Source organism: Stenella coeruleoalba (assembly GCF_951394435.1).
Source record: "Stenella coeruleoalba genome assembly, chromosome: 19".
NCBI classification, from domain to species: Eukaryota; Metazoa; Chordata; class Mammalia; order Artiodactyla; family Delphinidae; genus Stenella; species Stenella coeruleoalba.
The window spans coordinates 33,882,330-33,901,796 of NC_137165.1; the positions used below are offsets into that span (position 1 = coordinate 33,882,330).

The window sequence follows — 19,467 nt, forward strand, 5'->3', positions numbered from 1 at the left end:
AAGTTCCACATGCATGCTGCGTGGTGTTGTCAAAAAAACCAAAACAAACAAAAACATATTCACCGTTTTGTGCTACTACCTTCTGCCATTGTTCAGGCAACTTCATAATTCCATCTACCCAAAACATTTTATCTTTTTGGGCAAAGAACTGTTCCATGTGCATTTTACAGCCTTCCAGGGAATTTAAATTTTTTCCATTAAGAGAATTTTGTAAAGACCAAAATAAATGGAAATCCAAAGGTGCAATGTCTGGTGAATAAGGCGGATGAATCTCAGCCAAGCTGTAACAATTTTTTCCTGGTCATCAAAGAAACATGCGGCGTTGCATTATCCTGATGGAAGATTATGTGTTTTCTGTTGACTTGTTCTGGACGCTTTTCGTTGAGTGCTGCTTTCAGTTGTTCTAACTGGGAGCAGTACTTGTTGGAATTAATTGTTTAGTTTTCCAGAAGGAGCTCATAATAGAGGACTCGCTTCCAATCCCACCATAAACACAACATTACCTCCTTCGGATGAAGACCGGACTTTGGTGTGGTTGGTGGTGGTTCATTTCGCTCGCCCCACGATCTCTTCTGTTCCACGTTATTGTACAGTATCCACTTTTCATCACCCGTCACAATTTGTTTTAAAAGCGGAACATTTTCATTACGTTTAAATAGAGAATTGCATGCAGAAATGTGGTCAAGAAGCTTTTTTTGCTTAACGTATGTGAAACCCAAACACCAAAGCGATTAACATAACCAGTCGGTGCAAATCATTTTCAGCGCTTGATTTGGATATTTTGAGTATGTCGGCTATCTCCTAAGTGGTATACGTTGATTTTTCTCAATTAATGTCCCAATGTGATCGCTTTCAACTTCAACTGGTCTACCTGACCATGGAGCACCATCCAGCGAGATTTCACAAACCACTTTTGACATGTTTGATCAGTCACAGCACCTTCTTCATACACTGCACAAATCTTTTTTTGTGTTTCGGTTGCGTTTTTACCTTTCTTGAAATAATAAAGCATAATATGCCCAAAGTGTTGTTTTTTTCTTCCATCTTCAATATTAAAATGGCTACACAAAAATTCACCAGTTTTGATGTGTTTTTTTTTAATGCATGCTGATATGACAGCTGTCACAATACAATCTAACAGAATTGTTTCGAATGAAGTTAAACACAACTCATCGTTATAGACCCAGCCATCAGCATTCTGGAAGCTGAGGCAGGAAGAAAGCTAGGAAGTAGGGGAAGCATCTTAACATTTATTATAAAAATTTTTTACTTACTAAACCTGTCTTTAGCATGAAACTCCTACCTTCAACTGAACCTGGTATCCCCCAGACCAGAGACCCTATGTTTTACCCTCTTGGAAGATTAAGCTTCCATTCTCCTGCCAGGATGGAAGAAGCAGAGCGGTTTGTCAGCATGTGTGAAGGTTAGCATCTAGGAGCCTAACATTTCCTAATCATATTTTCAGTCAGTCTTCCTGTTTTTAGCCACTCCTTTCTCCCCAATTCCAGAGGTACCTGGTGCCAACAATTCCTGAGTCTTCTATGAGTTCTCTGACATAAATCAGATTGATGCTCTACTTTCTCCATTGCTGGATGAAGATTGTGCTTTCTTAGGTCTTACTAAGTCAGTTAATACCCATCCATTCCATCTACATTCCAGCAGCCAAAGTATTGTTGTTGTTGCCTCCCTTCTTGTTTTCTGTATTCCTGCTGGTTTATGCCTCTTAAAAAAAAAAAAAGGGCTTCCCTGGTGTCGCAGTGGTTGAGAGTCCGCCTGCTGATGCAGGGGACATGGGTTCGTGCCCCGGTCCGGGAAGATCCCACATGCCACGGAGCGGCTAGGCCCGTGAGCCATGGCCGCTGAGCCTGCACGTCCGGAGCCTGTGCTCCGCAACGGGAGAGGCCACAACAGTGAGAGGTCCACGTACCGCAAAAAAAGAAAAAAGAAAGAAAAAAAAAAGAAAGAAAGAATCCACCTTCTAATGCAGGGGACATGGGTTCGATCCCTGGTGGGGGAACTGAGATCCCACATGCCACAGGGCAACTAAGCCCGCGCACCACAACTACTGAGCTCGCGTACCTCAACTAGACAGCCAGCTTGCCGCAGACTACAGCGCCCACGTGCTCTGGAGCCCGTGCACACAACTAAAGAAGAGAAAACCCGCATGCCACAACTAGGGAGAAACCTGCGTGCCGCAACGAAAAATCCTGCATGCCTCCACAAAGATCCTGCGTGCTGCAACTAAGACCCGACGCAGCAAAAAAACCAGATAAATAATAAATAAATAAATAAACATTTAAAAAATAGAGGGCATGCACACATTAAAAAAAACAGATGTTGAATTGTCCAAGGTGGTGAACAAATCACACACATTCTACCTCCTATCTCTCCAATTTCCTGATGAAATGATTCAAGAGTTGTAAAAAGGAAAAATTTTATCATGCTTCCAGAAACTAAAGAGGAACCCCTTTCACACCTTAGCCTTCAAGTAATTCTTATGGAGCTGAGTCACATGAAAGGTTTGGAGGAGTGTAGCACTTATACAGGCAATTTTTAAAAGTCTGGGATTAACTCATTTAAGGATGAAAAAGAGGGCTTTCCCACAGATTACCTTTCTTTGGGAAAAAATATAAGCTGTTATCATCTTTATTTTTGGTTACTGAAAGATAAGCCACATCTAAGTATATCCTACTCAACAACATTGCAAAATGTTGATCACAGTTGTAGCTGGATGATGTGTACATAGCAATTTATTATGCTTTTTATTTTCTACTTCTTTTCGAAAATCACATGGTAAGAATTTTTTAATCTAAGAAAATATATATCCTACTCATTATATTCAACAGATATTCATTGAGCACCTATTATGTGTTGAGTACTGTTCTAGACACTGGAGATAGAATAGTGAACACAACAGACAAAATTGCTACCCTTGTAGAAGTTATGTTCCAGCAGGAGGAGAGGTAATAAATCGTCAACATAATAATTACTGGTTTATGTGGTATGTTGGAAGATGGTAAGTGCTATGGGAAAAAATAAAGCAGAGGACGGAGAAGATCAGGAGCAAATTGGTTGGAGGACTAGTTACAGCACTATTTAGGGTGATCAGGGAGGGCCTCATTTGAAAGGCATCATTTGAGTGAAGACTTGGAGACGTGAGAAAGTTAATAGTGAAGTTATTTGTGGGAAGAGCGTTCCAGGCAGAGAGAACATTAGAGCAAGGTGACCACTGTGTCTGGAATAGAGTGAGGTGGAAAGCAGTAGGAGATTAAGTCAGGGAGGTGAGGTGGGGTGGAGGGAACTTCAAATCATATGGAGTCTTGTTGGCCATTGTAAGGACTTTTGTTTTTACTTGGAGTGAATGAAGTGAGATCATTTTAGGAGACTATCTCAGTCATCCAGATGACAACTGATAGTGGCTTAGACTGGGGTGGTCACAATAGACATGGTGAAAGGTATTTCACATCAGTGAAATTCCTTAAGCCTCCACCACCTCCCTTGTTTTCTTGCTCTGGGAGGGTCTTCACTTGCAGGCCTCTTCCATGCCCATGGCTTTACCCTGGGGGTAAAGCCAGCAGAATGCTGTAGGCTTGGAGTGAGAGGCCTTCCTCAGGGGAAACTCAGGTCAGTGACTGATACAAGTTCTGAGGAAGTGCAAACCATCTGTCAACAGAGATTTTTTTCCTTAAGGAAGTACTGCAGCACAATAAAAAATGAATCACAATAAAGAGGACAAAAAGGGGAAGCATGATTTATTAGAAACTGTGATAAGCAAAGAAATCAACAAAGCTTACAGTTAAGTATAAATAGTTTTTGATAAAGTGATTTTGAAGTTTAATGCAATTCTTCAGAAGAGATCTTAAAATAAAAGAGAACAAATAAGAAAAATTAATAACAATCTTGAACTGAATCACGATAAAAGTGGAAGTGAGGTATAAAGTAGGGGAGAATGAAATCTTGTTAAAATATCCTGTGTAGGGTAGCAAAATTATAGATAAACTATCTTGATGCTCATAAACATATTGGCTCATATCATAATTCTTAACAAATTATGGGCAACCACAGTAAAAAAAGATTTAAACAGAAATTGCAAACCCAAATGTCCACAGGGGCCAGAGAGGTAATGTACATATTTTTTCTTGAAAAAATAGTATATTATAGTTATCTTGGGCTGTCATAACAAAGTACCATAAGCTGGTTGGCTTAAACAACAGAAATTAATTTTCTCACAGTACTAGAGGCTGGAAGTCTGAGATGGGGGCGGCATGGTGGGATCTTAGTTCCCTGACCAGGGATCCAACCCATGTCCCCTGCATTGGAAGGCAGATTCTTAACCATTGGACCACCAGGAAAGTCTCCATATTCCAGACTTTTAAATGTTGACTCAAAATTTTTAAATACCCTATAAGACAAACACCCCAACCATATCTCTGGGTTGAATATAAAGCTATCAATTTGCAACCTCTGAGGTAAGACTTCAAACTTACTAAAGAATAAAGCAAAATACATAGACTGCATGAGCCAAAATAGTGAGAATAAAAACAAATATATGATTAATCACTATAAGAGCAAATATAGTAAATTCTTCCTATCAGAGGCATAGGTATGTTGAGAAAAGAAAAAACAACAAAACCCCAACTAAAGAGGCAGCTAAAACGACCTGACAGAAAGTTTGAAAATAACGGGAGACGTTCATTTCAAAGCATATACTAACAAAAGGAAGGCTTTTGCGGCTAAAATGGTAAGGAAATGCATTGGCTCATATAACTGGAAGGCTAAAGTTAAGGTGGGGTTTATGGTTATTTGTTTCTGTAGCTCAATAATTTTATCAAGGACCCAATTTATTTGGTCTGTCTGATTTGCCACCTGCCAGATTATATTCATCCTAAAGTTGGCCTCTTTTATGACGACAGGATGGCTGCCAATTACAATATGAATATAGATTTTCATGTTTATGGGTAGTGGAAGACAGTTGCTTACCCAACTGTTTTTTAAAAAAAGAGGAAGCCCATCCCTTTTGTCCAGTTGGGACAGTTTAGTAAATTGCCTATTCCTAAATGGATAAAGTTTACCTGGAATGCCACATTCTGATTGGCTTAGGTCTAGATTCCTAAACCAACCTGTTTTAGTTATCTATTACCATATAACAAATTACCCTAAAACTTCATGGCTTAAAGGAACAATAAACATTTAGTATCTCTCAAGGTTTCCATGGGTCAGGAGAAGCTTAGCTGAGCTGTGCTGGCTCAGGATCTCACATGAAGATTCAGCCAAGGAGTCAGGTAGAGCTGCAGTCCTCTGAAAGCTCAACTGAGGCTGGAGGATTTCTTTTCAAGGTGGCTCGCTCACATGGCTGATGCCTCAGTTCCTCTCTTCAGGGTCCTTTCCATGAGGCTGCTTGAGTATCCTCACAACATAGTGGCTGGCTTCCTGATTCATTCTATGAATGACTCAAGAAGGAAAGCGCAGAGTAGAAGTTATGTCCTTGGAAGTCACATAGCACCATTTTCATCATATTCTATGTTTTAGATGTGGGTCATAGTAGAAATGAACTTCTTTTTCCCAATATGTAATTTCAACCAAAGTTGCAGAATTGTTTCCTGTTAGCCTTTCCTGGGCCATCATTACTCTGACCAAAACTAAGTCTTGTGCTAGCCCTTAGAGCTGAGGCATTGGATCAGTCTCATCTGAAACACATGGACTGAAAGTGGGGGAGAGAGAGTTCCCCAAAGCAAAATCAGGGTATCATTTCCAGAAGAAGAAGGACTAGATACTGGACAAGCAAAAATAAAAGATGCCCACTATAGTGTCTTTGTATTATTTGAAATTGTTACAGGAAGCATGCTTTACTTTTAGTAAAAAAAAATTAATTTCAATACACAAAAAGTTTAAAGATATTAATGGTGGTTATCTCTGCATAGTGGGATTACAGTAAAATTTTTCCTAGTTTTCTGTTTATTCCAAATATTCTTTCATGGGCATGTCTTACTTTTATAATCAGAAAATAGTAATAACTACTATTTTATAAAAGATAAAATTCACCACTATAAGAATGGAAATAGAATGCAGTACTGCAAAAATAGAATGCAATACTATATTTTTAAAAAATAAATTTATTTATTTTTGGCTGCGTTGGGTCTTTGTTGCTGCACGTGGGCTTTCTCTAGTTGTGGCGAATAGGGGGTACTCTTCGTTGCGGTGCATGGACTTCTCATTGCGGTGTCTTCTTTTGTTCCGGAGCACGGGCTCTAGGTGCATGGGCTTCAGTTGTTGTGGCATGCGGGCCTCAGTAGTTGTGGCTCGCAGGCTCTAGAGCGCAGGCTCAGTAGTTGTGGTGCATGGGCTTAGCTGCTCCGTGGCAAGTGGGATCTTCCCAGACCAGGGTTCGAACCTGTGTCCCCTGCATTGGCAGGCAGATTCTTAACCACTGCACCACCAGGGAAGCCCAGTACTACGTTTTTTAAAAAAACCTATATAGCCAAAGTCACAGACAGAGAAAAGAAAGAAGGCAAGACTATACAATGGGTGGAAAATGTAAACCATGATTGCTGGAGCAAAATCAGATATACCAGTAGTTAATATATGAATTTTTTTAAAGGTAAATTCCAGCTATATGTTATATTGACCACAAAAATGATGCGGAATTGTTGAGAATTAAGTAGAAATTAAGTATAATTAAGTAGAAATCACATAATTACAAAATTGTCTTTCTGGGAACAAAGCATGTCCCTCCTTTCATTAAAATTCATGTCCCTCCCTTTATTGTTTTGTGGCTATTCTCACATAGGTCTTTCACATTTCTTATTGACTTTATCCCTTATTCTTATTCTTTATTCTATATTCTTAATCTTTTTCAGTTTTCATTGCTTTTGTAATCTTTCTTTCCATTATGTTTCCTAACTTGCTATGATTTGTATATAGGAAAATCACTGCCACTACTGTCAGGAATGTAAATTAATAGAGTACTAAATACTTTCCAAATAGTCAAATCTACAGGAAGGAAGGTAAGAGCATCAGGAGTTGTAAATAAGCAGGAAAACATAAAAGACTGCTTTCTTTCTTGTAATTCACTTGAAAGACAGTAACTGTTAAAACAAATGTAAGGAGGGGCTTATAATGGAGAAGGAAAGGATATGAACATATTCATATAAAGTATAAGAGGGTAGGTGAATTTATTTGTAAATTTTTATTTGTTATAAAATTATTTCATTGTGAGGCAGGAAGTGTCAGGTAAGTAGGATAAGTCTTAAGTAGAAAGTGGGAAATGGGAAGAGATATATTTAGTATTGACTCTAAATAGACTCTGATAAATTAAGAATACATATTATGAGCCTTAGAGGAAACACTGAAAAAGTAATAAAAAGAGCTATAGCTAAGCAGCTGATAGGAAATAAAATGAAATATTTAGAATATTAGATTATTATTCCATTTATAAGAAATTCTAAAACAGAATTAATCAATAGTACTAGAAAATCACATTGGTGGTTGCCTGGGGTGGGGCAGCTGGGGAGATTGACTGCAAATGGGGCACCAGGGAACTTCTGGGGAGATGGAAATATATACCTTGATTGGGGTGGTGGTTACATACATGTGTACATTTGTCAAAAGTCATCAACCTGTTCACTTAAGACACATAACTTTTATTGTATATAAATTATGCCTTAATGAAGTTGATTTTTTCCAAAAATTATTATATCTTTCAAGAGTAAATCCACTTGGTGACTTCAGCTGTGGTATACATCTGTAGTTTTTGCTTGCTGGCTATCTCTGACCTCATCTTTTGGTAATATCATCTGATGTTATTTTCTTAGGTAACTACCACTTTTCTACTTGAGATAGTTTTTTTTTTTTTAACTGTTTTATTTATTCCTGGATGCCCACATCCAGAATGTGGTCTGGAATACAATGTATGTTCATTAAACACATTTTTTTAAAATAAATTTATTTGTTTTCTTTGTTTGTTTTTGGCTGTGTTGGGTCTTCGTTGCTGTGCGCGGGCCTTCCCTAGTTGCAGCGAGAGGGGGCTACTCTTCGTTGTGGTGCGCGGGCTTCTCGTTGTTGTGGCTTCTCCTGTTGCAGAGCACGGGCTCTAGGCACACGGGATTCAGTAGCTGTGGCACACGGGCTCACCTGTTGTGACTCACGGGCTCTAGAGCGCAGGCTCAGTAGTTGTGGCGCACGGGCTTAGCTGCTCCGTGGCATGTGGGATCTTCCTGAAGCAGGGATCGAACCCGTGTCCCCTGCATCGCAGGCAGATTCTTAACCACTGTGCCACCAGGGAAGCCCCACATTTTTTTTTTTAATTGGGGTATAGTTGCTTTACAATGTTGTGTTAGTTTCTGCCGTACAGCAAAGTGGATCAGCTATATGTATACATATATCCCCTCCTTTTTGGATTTCCTTCCCATTTAAGTCACCATCTACTTGATATAATCTTGGTGAATAGTCATATATATTGCCTTGTCTTCCTCTGGCCGAAGTTGGACATGTGACCCAAGCTAGCCAGTATGACCTTCTATCCTTGGAATTTGAATCTTGAGTCGTGTGATCCAAGGACCAGAAATGGTTGGAGCTGTTTTATCCTGCTAGTGATCAGCTTTTCCGAGATGGTCCATGCCCATCACTGCTTTTGGATCTCAGAGCTTCTTGAGAGACAGATTTCTCTCTCTCCTCCGTGAAGGGCCCTCTCTGTTACATGGGAATTGTCAGCCCCTGTGACAGGCTGCCAGTGGCCAGCTCTGGGAGGCTGTCTCAGGATCTTGGGTATACAGAAATCATTCTGCTGTTCTGAGCAACTCTTGGGTTGCTCAAAGCCCTTCACAAATGCCGGTTATCCCCAGGTAGTCATTATACCACTCCCATACCATGCTGGGGTGCCCTGTGACGTTGTCTAAGGCCCATCTGCCTGGGCCTATTAAGCCGCATTTCCTACTATGTGTTCTTACTCCCTTTATGGGTTCTAATACTTATGAAAGCAGACCTTCTGCATTCAACAACCCCTCTCCCCAAATCTGTTTTTCGTTCCTACTCTAGGACCCATGCAGGGCTGTGGGGGTGAGGGGTGGAGGCGGTGAAGGCACAGGGTACAGGGCACTTCCACATAATCAGTTTCCTATACTTTCCACTTTGGGCTTTCCCGCTTCTTCCTTTCTCCTTTCCAGTAAAAACAGGCTTGTGTAAGGGATGGGGAAACTGTTTTCATCAAATCTACTGTGCTGTCCATGTATATAAGTTCTTTCTATTCCCCAGCAGAGCCCAGACTTTTGAAATACACAAGCAAAGAAAAGGATCCTTGTTTCCCTCTTCTGTGTCCTGTCATTTAAAACAAATGAGCATAGAACCATTCTATCTACTGCCTCAGTGGGGGGAAGGGTTGTTGTTCATATTTTAAAATGAATATCTTACCACATAAACAAACCGTATGAACATCTTTATACATGTCAGTTTAAACATGTGAGGAAACATCTATAAATTAAGTTGGAATTTGCACATTTTTTAAGGCTCTTGATATGTATTGCCTAAATGTTTTTTCCAACATAACTTTACTGTCTTCAGCTATGTATTTAATACACTTTGTCTTCTTATTGGGCTAGCTGATCACTCTAATGTGAATTTTTGTGAAATACAAAGATATTTTAATACCACTTCGTGTTCATTACGATGGCTAATTATCAAAAAAAAAAGGAAAATAACAAGTGTGAGGATGTGGAGAAATTGGAACGTGTATGCATTGCTGGTGGGAATATAAAATGGTACATGTTGTGGAAAACAGTTTGGCAGTTCCTCAAGAAGTTAGAAGTAGAATTACCATATGAGCCAGCAATTCTACTTCAAGGTATACACCCAAAAGAATTGAAAACGACTCAACGGATGTTTGTATACTTTGTTCATAGCGTTATTCACAATTGCCAAAATGTGGAAACAACCCAAATGTCTATGAACAGATGAATGGATAAACAAATGTGGTATATACATACAATTGAGTATTATTTAGCCTTGAAAAGGAATGAAATTCTGATATAAGCTACAACATGGATGAACCTTGAAAACATGCTAAATGAAATAAGCCAGACACAAAAGGACAAATATTGTATGATTCTAATTAGTTGAGGCACCTAGAATAGGTGAACTCACAGAGACAGAAAGCAGATTAGAAATTACCAGGGGCTGGGAAGAGGGGGGATATGTGGAATTACTGTTTATTTATTTATTTAATTTATTTATTTTTGGCTGCTTTGGGTCTTTCGTTGCTGCGCATGGGCTTTCTCTAGTTGCAGCGAGCAGGGGCTACTCTTCATTGTGGTGCGCGAACTTCTCATTGCGGTGGCTTCTCTTGTTGTGGAGCATGGGCTCTAGACACGCGGGCTCAGTAGTTGTGGCTCGTGGGCTCTAGGGCACAGGCTCAGTAGTTGTGGCACACGGGCTTAGTTGCTCCACGGCCTGTGGGATCTTCGTGGACCAGGGCTCAAACCTGTGTCCCCTGCATTGGCAGGTGGATTCTTAACCACTGCGCCACCAGGGAAGTCCCCACAACATTTATTGTCTTGTCCTCAAGATGCTTAGAGGTCTATTGGGGAGATAAGGCAACCACACATGATGTAATTAAATTATAAGATATCATTATAAGAGATGTTACATGGAAGATTATAATGTGATCTTTTAACTTTTTCTTTTCTCTTGAATTATACGTTCTCCCTCTCTTTTGATATACTCTTTTTACTCTCTTATCTTTAACTATCCTCAAAAATTATCAAGTTTTCCACCCCCGCCCCCAGTCTTGAAACCTTTCCCAAGTCTGACTGTGTATCTCATAGAAACCTCATCCTTAAAAAATCCAAAACTGGACCCAAACTCCTCACTATGTTGTTAAGTTCAGTAAATGACCTCACCACATATTTTGTCTTCTAGGTTAAAAATCTGTATCATTTGCATATTTTGACTAAAAAGTTTGGTGGGGAGTCGGATGTGATTGGAATGCCCTTAGGTAGGATAATATCTATACAAGATGGCTCAAGAGTTATATGACTATAGCACTTTGTGTATAGTTTACTTTGTTCCCATTTTCTATCTCATTGAAAAGTTACAACTTTTCACTGTCACAAATAAAGAACCACAACTTTGTTTCACAATTTTGCATGTATGTTTTTACATTCTGAAAATTAGAAAATTTCCTAGAACTTCGAGGTATAGTGTCAAGGTGAAATGAACTCACTTATACTGTAATTGCTCAAGTAAATCTATTCGTGTTATTTTCCTATGAACTTTTTTTTTTAAGGATTTTATTTATTTATTTATTTGGCTGCGTTGGGTCTTTGTTGCTGCACGTGGGCTTTCTCTAGTTGCGGCGAGCGGGGACTACATTTTGTTGCGGAGCGCAGGCTTCTCATTGTGGTGGCTTCTCTTGTTATGGAGCATGGGCTGTAGGTGCATGGGCTTCTGTAGTTGTGGCACGTGGGCTCAGTAGTTGTGGTTTGCATGCTCTAGAGCACAGACTCAGTAGTTGTGGCTCACAGGTTTATTTGCCCTGCAGCATGTGGGATCTTCCCTGACCAGGGCTCAAACCCATGTCCCCTGTATTGGCCGGTGGATCCCCAACCACTGTACCACGAGGGAAGTCCTGAACTTTTTTTTAACTCTTATTGCCTTTATTTTTTAAAAAAATTTTATTGGAGTATAGTTGATTTACAATGTTGTGTTAGTTTCAGGTGTATATTTTCCTATGAACTTCATTGCAACTGAAAATACTTTGAGAATTGACCTATTTTGGAACTTTTCTATGACTATTACATCCAAAACCAACTCGTTATTTCCTCACTACTCTCATGATATCCTGTGCAAAGTCTATCACAGTATTTCTCACATTATACTGTGATTATTGATTACATGCTTGTCTTTCCAAGAATGACCCTTAAGCCTTTATTCCATGCACTGGACCAGCACTAGCAGCACAAATACAAAACCACTCAGACCTTCTTTGCTAATTCTCTACTTCTGATTGTCAGGGTTAGTAGACAGACTGCATACAGGGCAGGTTCCAAGTGGATTTCCTCAAACTAAGGACTGGCAAATGATAGGTTTTATTTTCCATTGCTCTTAGGGCCAAATGGGGGTGTTATGTATGTGAATGAAGACAGTAGAGATCAAGAATTGGGGGAGCATCCTAGTAGGTAGCTGTTTGGATTAACTTTGGAGACAGGAAGCCACATGTAGCAAGCAGGGTGAATTTAAAGGGGTCAAGACAAGATGGACAGTAACTATGAACATGTCCAAAAATCTCCTGAGTTTTCTGCAGATATGGGTGATGGTACTGAGGGATGAGAATTGGGCAGGATTTCCCATCTTCATTGTTTCCCTAAGTGACAAGAACTGGTTGGCAAAACCTTGCTCTGTTCTTTGATGGTTGCAAGTATCAGGACCCAGTCATTTTGCCTATGTGATGTGTGCTGCCACAGGTGTGCCTTGATGATTCTATTTATGAGGTCCATGTGATTGTTGGCCTGTGGTTGATGGGTGTTGATTATGTGGATTTAGACTTGGAGGGCTCTGAAAAAGGCTCTTCAAATTTAGGACAAGAATCATTGTTTCCATTCCGATTCTCTTTGGTTAGGCAGTTCACTCTTATAAGTAGTATAGCAGAGCCATTGTCAGAAAGTTAAGAAAACTGTCCAACACAGGTTATCAATTGTCTCATTCTCATGAATGAATTCATATGTTTAGTAATGTATGACCCTGAGAGGGAATAGGTTGACTATGGAGTCTAAAGCGATGGATTCCTGGGAACTTTAGGGGGTGTTCCAGGGACCTGCTGTGGCATAACCAACTATAACCTTAGTGATATAAATGAAGAACCATTTTATTATGCTCCTGTGGGTCAGGAATTCAGACCAGAGCAGGGATACTTGTCTCAATCAGTTCCCTGATGCTTGGATCCTCATCTGGAAAGACTGGTGTGGCTGAAGGTAACTCAAATGTCTCAGAGATGAGGAATCATCTGGAGGTTTCTTCACTGAAACAACTGATACCTGAGCTGGGATGACTCAAAGGCTGCATTCAGCTGGGATTGTTGACTGGGAGTGCTTACACGTAGCCTTTCCATGTGGCTTGGGCTTACTCAGAGCATGGTGGCCTCAATGTAGATCATCTTTTTACATGGTGGCTCAGGAATCCAAGAGTGAGTATTCCAGAGAACAGGGTAGACTCCATATGGCCTTTTCTGGCCTAGCATCACTTCTGCGGTACTCCATTTGTTGAAACAGACACAATCCAACCAGAGTCAAGAGCAAGGTATTGCTCAATACTTAGAGCCCCACATCTCAATGAAGGGAGAACCTGCAATTTAAAAATGGTCAAAATGTGTATTGCCTCTTAGGATTTTCAGGATTCCTTCTGGACCAAGTTCACATCTCACATAGCTCTGTATAGTGCAAGGCTCTCTGCCAAATTTGAGGCCACCAGTAGTCAAGGGTTAAAGGAGATCTGGTGGACTGTAGGGATTACATTGTGATACAAAGGACCTCTGTCCGCCAAAATGTATAGATGGCCATGACAGTTTAGCAGTCCTCTTCTGTATTCTATCCTTCTGTAGCTGGGAGTGCATGATTCGAGATCTTCCTCTGGCTCTGCTGGTCATAGATGATTACTGTCTTCTTGCTGACACACAAATCTGATCCTTTTGCTTCTTTACAATCCTTTAAGGATTCCCTATCATCTCCAAGATGAAGTCCAAGGTCATTAGCATCATATTAGCCCCTTCATGATCTGACCCTGACCACTGAAAACTCAGATGTTATGCTATCATTCAGAATATGAAAGGCAGTATTTATATAATTATTGAGTTCAAATACCAGCTCTGCTGGGACTCGTTAATTTTCTAGAGTACACGGGAGAAGCTTTCTTCCCTCAATTGAGGACAGTCCACAACAAAAATGGCCTAGTTTCCACTAGTTTCTCTGTTCATCCGGTTCACAAGGGCCTGGCCTGCCGATGGATTCGCATTCTGGATTTAGTGCCTTAAGGTAGGGATTCGTTGTTCATGTGAAATTAAAATGTAACTGGGCATTTGTATTTTTTTACTTGCCAATTCTGGCAACCCTACCTTAAGGCCAACCACAGCTTTCCCAGGTTCATGGACTACAGAGTAAGAACTGGTACAGACTGAGAAGAGGACTAAGTGTGTTTCCTTCTTTCTTTCTGACCAAACTATTTAACCATTTAACATTGAAATAGCAGGGTGAACTGGAAGAGCCACTTCCAATTCCTTTAGCTCTAAATGTCAGCACATTATCATCATTGTTTTCAGGTTTTACATTGCTACAGCGTGACTACTAGATTGACAGTGTCACCAATTACGGCCAGTAATTTCCTTGTTGAATTCCTAGAGCAGAAGGATGTTGCATAAAGTTCTTGAAATCACAGACTTGGAAAATTAAGTTACATAAGTAGCAGATATTCAGGCTGAGGACGGAAGGAAACAGATATTTTCATTTCTGTTTTACCACAGTCATATCACAGTTACCATTTAGCCCTTTTTCTCTCACCACTATTTGTAAATCCATAATAAGGCTAACCTTCCCAACAAATTCTTCTAAAGCAGTTCTTTTCCCTTTTTTTTTGTAAGTTTCATTTAGAAAAAGAAACATAGTAAAGTTCAAACAGGGCAAATGGTTACACAATGCAAGTCTCCCTTCCATCCTGATCCCTAGTTCCTGGGCCGAAGGTTCCTAACTTGGCTTAGGGACTGGAGTCTAAGGGAGGGTTTCCAGAGTAATGTGAATTCTCTGAATGCATGATTTTTAATGGACTGATAACTCTGCACCCAAACTTCTACCTGAGCCTGGAAAGGGTCCGTGCCTAAGAATCCCCCAAGTAGGATCGGCAGAAAGGACTGATGCGGCCGGTGACTCGGAAGGAGCTGCTTAAAAACCCGTCATAACTTGTCGCAGTGAAAAAAGCTCACCCCCATCCACCGAACTCCAGCGCCCTCGGAAAGTATGTTCCCCGAGGGCGGGATCACGGATCTTTTCTTCCCAAGTTTTTTGCCTGCCGCATTCCTTCCCTCCAGCGCGTCGGCGTATGCTGACGCCATGACGCCGCACACGTAGTCCCGCCCCTGCAGAGAGAGGCACTGGGACGGATCCCAGGGTGCTTGCAAACACGGAATGTGAGGCCTCGGCCCGGTTGCTCCCGGATCCCCGGCCCGCTCTCTACACGGGCCTGCGCCCGCTGCCGCCGCCCCCAGCTCGCCCGGAGGAGCCAGGGCAGCCGCGCCCTTCTGCTGTGTGCCCGCGTGGCCGCCGCCGCCCCTCGGAATCCTCCGGGGCCGCCGAGGAGTTCGCTACGGAGGGAGGCGGGGGCCTTCGGGAGGAGGAGGCGGAGGAGGCGGAGGAGGAGGGAAGGAAGATGGCGGCCGTGGAACTAGAGTGGATCCCAGAGACCCTCTATAACACCGCCATCTCCGCTGTCGTGGACAACTACATCCGCTCACGCCGAGACATCCGCTCCTTACCCGAGAACATTCAGTTCGATGTTTACTATAAGGTACGGAACGTGGGCCAGCATTCTGCTCTCCTGCAGCAACCCCTGGGGCCGCACCCCCTTCCACGTCCGCGAACCCCCGCGTTTAACCCCTTACCCCTTGTAGCAGGGTCGTCTTCCGAGACATATGGGGCGGTGTCGGGGTGACCAGTATAGAAACACCCCATCTGGTAGCCTCTGTCTTGCAAGATCTTGGGCCTTGATGGATACGTCTTCCTAATGAGTCTTTTCCCCCTTTTGGTGTTCCCTCCTACATTGGGGCCCCTTTGGGGAGGCCTTTTGCGTGGACTTCCTCTATTGCGCCCTTGTCCCACTCAGTCCTTCCCTTCTAGCCTGTGTCTTCGGGATGTTTTCTGCCCTCCCTTCCCAATTAAGTGTCACCATCAGTTGGACTTTTCTTTGCTCTTTTCCCCTCCTTTCTAGTTTCTTTTCTCGCCGCCCTCCCCAAGTTTTTTTTCTTCTGCTTTTTGTTCCTTAGCTTTACCTATTTCTGCCTAATTGGGAGGGAGTTGAGGAATTATTGGAAGTAGTCATCTGTCTTATTCGCATCTCCTTTAAAGCTTTGGTTTTTGTATATACTAGGGGTTGAATAGGGGTTTTTATTAACATGGGAGTGGTGATAAACTACTTGAAAGGGGGAAAATCCTTAAAAAAAAAAAAAACTTTAGAATTTAAAGTATGTTCATATATTTGCAAGTTGTAATCTTGCAGCATTCCTAAATCGCTCCCCCTCAGAAATCTGAACAAAAAGTTTCCAAGTCAGTCTCCAAGTAGTTTCAGGGGTAAGTGTCTTTAGACGTGGACAGTTTTGCAGTGTTTAGAGAGGGAGGAGAACTTTATGGACTGGGAGCCTCCCTTTTCCTCTCCCCCCACATTTGAATGTGAACAGTGGACTTATTATTCAGTCCTCTTTGCCTTGAATTGGCGTGGATAACGCCTCTTCTCCTGTAGCCACCCACGCAAAATTTGACTAGAAGTGTGATTTATTTTTTAGATCTAAACACTTCCTCTTGACGTGTGAGTTGGCTGGAACATTGTAAACTGATATTTAACAGATGTGTATGTTCTTATATATGTATGATGTTTTGTGGCAGTTGTTTCATCGGGAAGGTTGCCCACTTCTCCACCCCGAATATTTTTTCAGAAAGCAGCTGACTTGCTGCATTCTACTAAATCCAGCTGCTTTACACCAATTCTAACAATTAAATTTTTTCCCCCCTAGATATTTGGGGAATATTCATTTTGGTCATTTATGTTATTATTTGGGGAGAGGGGAAGTTAGAGAAAAATCTCCCTTTGTTCCAGATCCCTTTGATACATTGATTTACTTTTGTGCATATCTAAGGAAGTTTTGTATATTTAAGATTCATTCCTCCCAAGAAGGATGAGTTGGATTTCTTTCTCAACCTGGGAAACTGCAGCTTTTCGTGTATGCTAACTCTATCTGTTTTAATAAATCGTGTGTTATCTTTTACACTTTTTAGAGAAAATCATTGGAAATTTAATCAAAGTATATTTAGTGGTTGAATTCCCTCAAAGTACTTGGATATCTTCTAGTAACTTTTATTTCTAATTGAAGCTTTTCATTTATGGATTATTAATACTGAGTATGAACAGATGGTGCTTTTGCCACATTTTCTGTTTCACATAGTCCACAAAGGTTTAATATGGTGTCTTTTTTGGTACACTTGTACTCCTTAATAGCTGTGTGCCTGTAGGGAATATGGCACTGTGCTAAGGTGAAGGAAGGTGTTTAACATGTGCCCGGAACTGTAAGTGCTTTTACACAGTTATTTTGTTTAAGCCTCACAATTAAACTGTAAAGTGGGGTATAACCCTGTTTTATAGGTGAGAAAGTTAAGTAATTTAGTCTAGGTCTCATACCTAGTATTTAGTTCCTGTGTGCCTTGCTTTCTTGCTTAATGTTTACAGTTTCCACTTTTCTCCAATTTAGAGCCAAGGAGAAACTCACAGTCAGATCCCTCCCTCCAGCTGTCCCAACTTCCATCAATAGGCATAGTCATAGACAAAATAATAGTATTTGTGCAATCAAAAATTTCCCCATCCTGATTTACCATAGTCCAGTGTCACTATGTTAGTTTTTGTCAGTAGCTTCAGGTGAAGGCACACTCATAAAGCTTTAGGAAATGGGGTTATGGAATGAATGGGAGTTGAAGAAGTAGACAGGCTGACTGCTCCCTAAAAAGGGAAGGGAGAGAGGTATTGATATTTAGAAAGGGTAAAATGTGAAAGTTGTTCTTTTTTAAGAATGGAAGATGTTAGAATATATTTATTGGCTGAATGGCAGAAACCAAAACGGAATGAGAGGTTGAATATACAAGTAAGGCAGGAAATAAATTATGGAGCAGAGTCCTTGAGTAGGAGTGTTAAATTAATGAGCCTTGCCCCTTCCTTCACCCTGCATAAATTAAGGTATTAGTCTTTTTAAAAAAAATTTATTTTAATTTATTTATTTTTGGCTGCATTGGGTCTTGGTTGCTGCGCACGGGCTTTCTCTAGTTGCGGCGAGCGGGGGCTACTCTTCGTTGCGGTGGCTTCTCTTGTTGCGGAGCATGGGCTGTAGGTGCGCGGGCTTCAGTAGTTGTGGCTCGCGGGCTCTAGAGCACAGGCTTAGTAGTTGTGATGCGTGGGCTTAGTTGCTCCACGGCATGTGGGACCTTCCCGGACCAGGACTCGAACCCGTGTCCCCTGCATTGGCAGGCGGATTCTTAACCACTGCGCTACCAGGGAAGTCCAAGGTATTAGTCTTACATTGGAGTTGAGGAAGGAATACTTCTTTCTCTAAGATCAGATGCAAAGAGTTAAAGACATAAAGTGTCTACATAACTAAGTTTGCAAAGAATGGTAGTTATGAATTAGGAGGTAAGATCATCTGCTGAGAATCAGGGATAGAAGTGGTGGCTTTTATGTAGAAAGGCTAAACAGAAGTTTGAAATGGCTACTAAGTTATATAGAAAGGGAGGCTCAGTAAAAATATGTTTTAAAAAAATGATAGGAGATATAGATGGTTCCATAAAAGAGTATCCTACAGGATAATGTCTTTGAATCAGAATGGGTTTTCTCTAAGGGTACTCAACAATTTGGGTATAGAAGTACATAAAGTGAATAGAAAGCATTGTAAAATTGTAGACAAACTGAAGGCAAATAGAGTGAAGGGCTGGGTTCTTCAAAGAGTGTGAAGTTTATTAACTTTTCTTTTTATTGTAACTGCTGAATGGTCTATTTTATCCTGTTCCAATTACAGAATTTTCCATAGGTTTTAAGTTTTGACCCAGTGAAGTGTTTCCATAATGTGTTCTATTTATTGTTTTCAGTCTTAAACTTAATAATTTGGGATTTTAAAAAATTATTATTGTAAGTCTCATGCTGAAAACCATACAAATTAATGCCTGATTTAGTATTAGAGTTGAATTAATTTTTTCTTTTTCTGTGTTTATTTCCATTCTTAGTTATAAACAGCCTCAACTAATATTTTTTTTTGATTGGCTTGTAACAAATTGAAAAAAAATTCTTGCAACGTATTTGACAGCCAAAGAGTTAATATTCTTTTCACATAAAAAACTCTTAAGCTTAATAAATTGAGAGCAAAAACTTTAGGGGAGGCAGGGCGTAAAAAAACATAAATAGCCAGCCATACCATGTATCTGGATGAGAAGGTAATATGTTATAAATATGTCCACTCATGTCAGTTTAAGCTGTGAATTTATTACAACTTGAATCAGAATCTCAGAATTTTATTGGGTATAGGAAACTGATTAAATATATTTATATGGAGGAATTAATTACATGAGAATAAATGAGCCAAGGAAATTTTTAAGATGTACAGTATTTAGGATAGTCAAGTGTATTAGAAGGCTATGTATTTTATTTTATTTTATTTTATTTATTTATTTTTGCGGTATGCGGGCCTCT

The 19,467-nt window shown here is 40.6% G+C and overlaps 1 protein-coding gene across 1 annotated transcript in view; it reads left to right on the top strand.

Moving 5' to 3' along the window:
• The first annotated feature begins 14,832 nt into the window (after positions 1–14,832).
• The window catches only part of APPBP2 (amyloid beta precursor protein binding protein 2), a 70,476-nt gene continuing 65,841 nt past the window's right edge, over positions 14,833–19,467 (top strand). Inside the window, exon 1 of the mRNA XM_079903966.1 lies at positions 14,833–15,537. Coding sequence (XP_079760092.1) covers positions 15,400–15,537 — 138 coding nt within the window. The 5' untranslated portion in view covers positions 14,833–15,399. The remainder of the gene's footprint in view (positions 15,538–19,467) is intronic.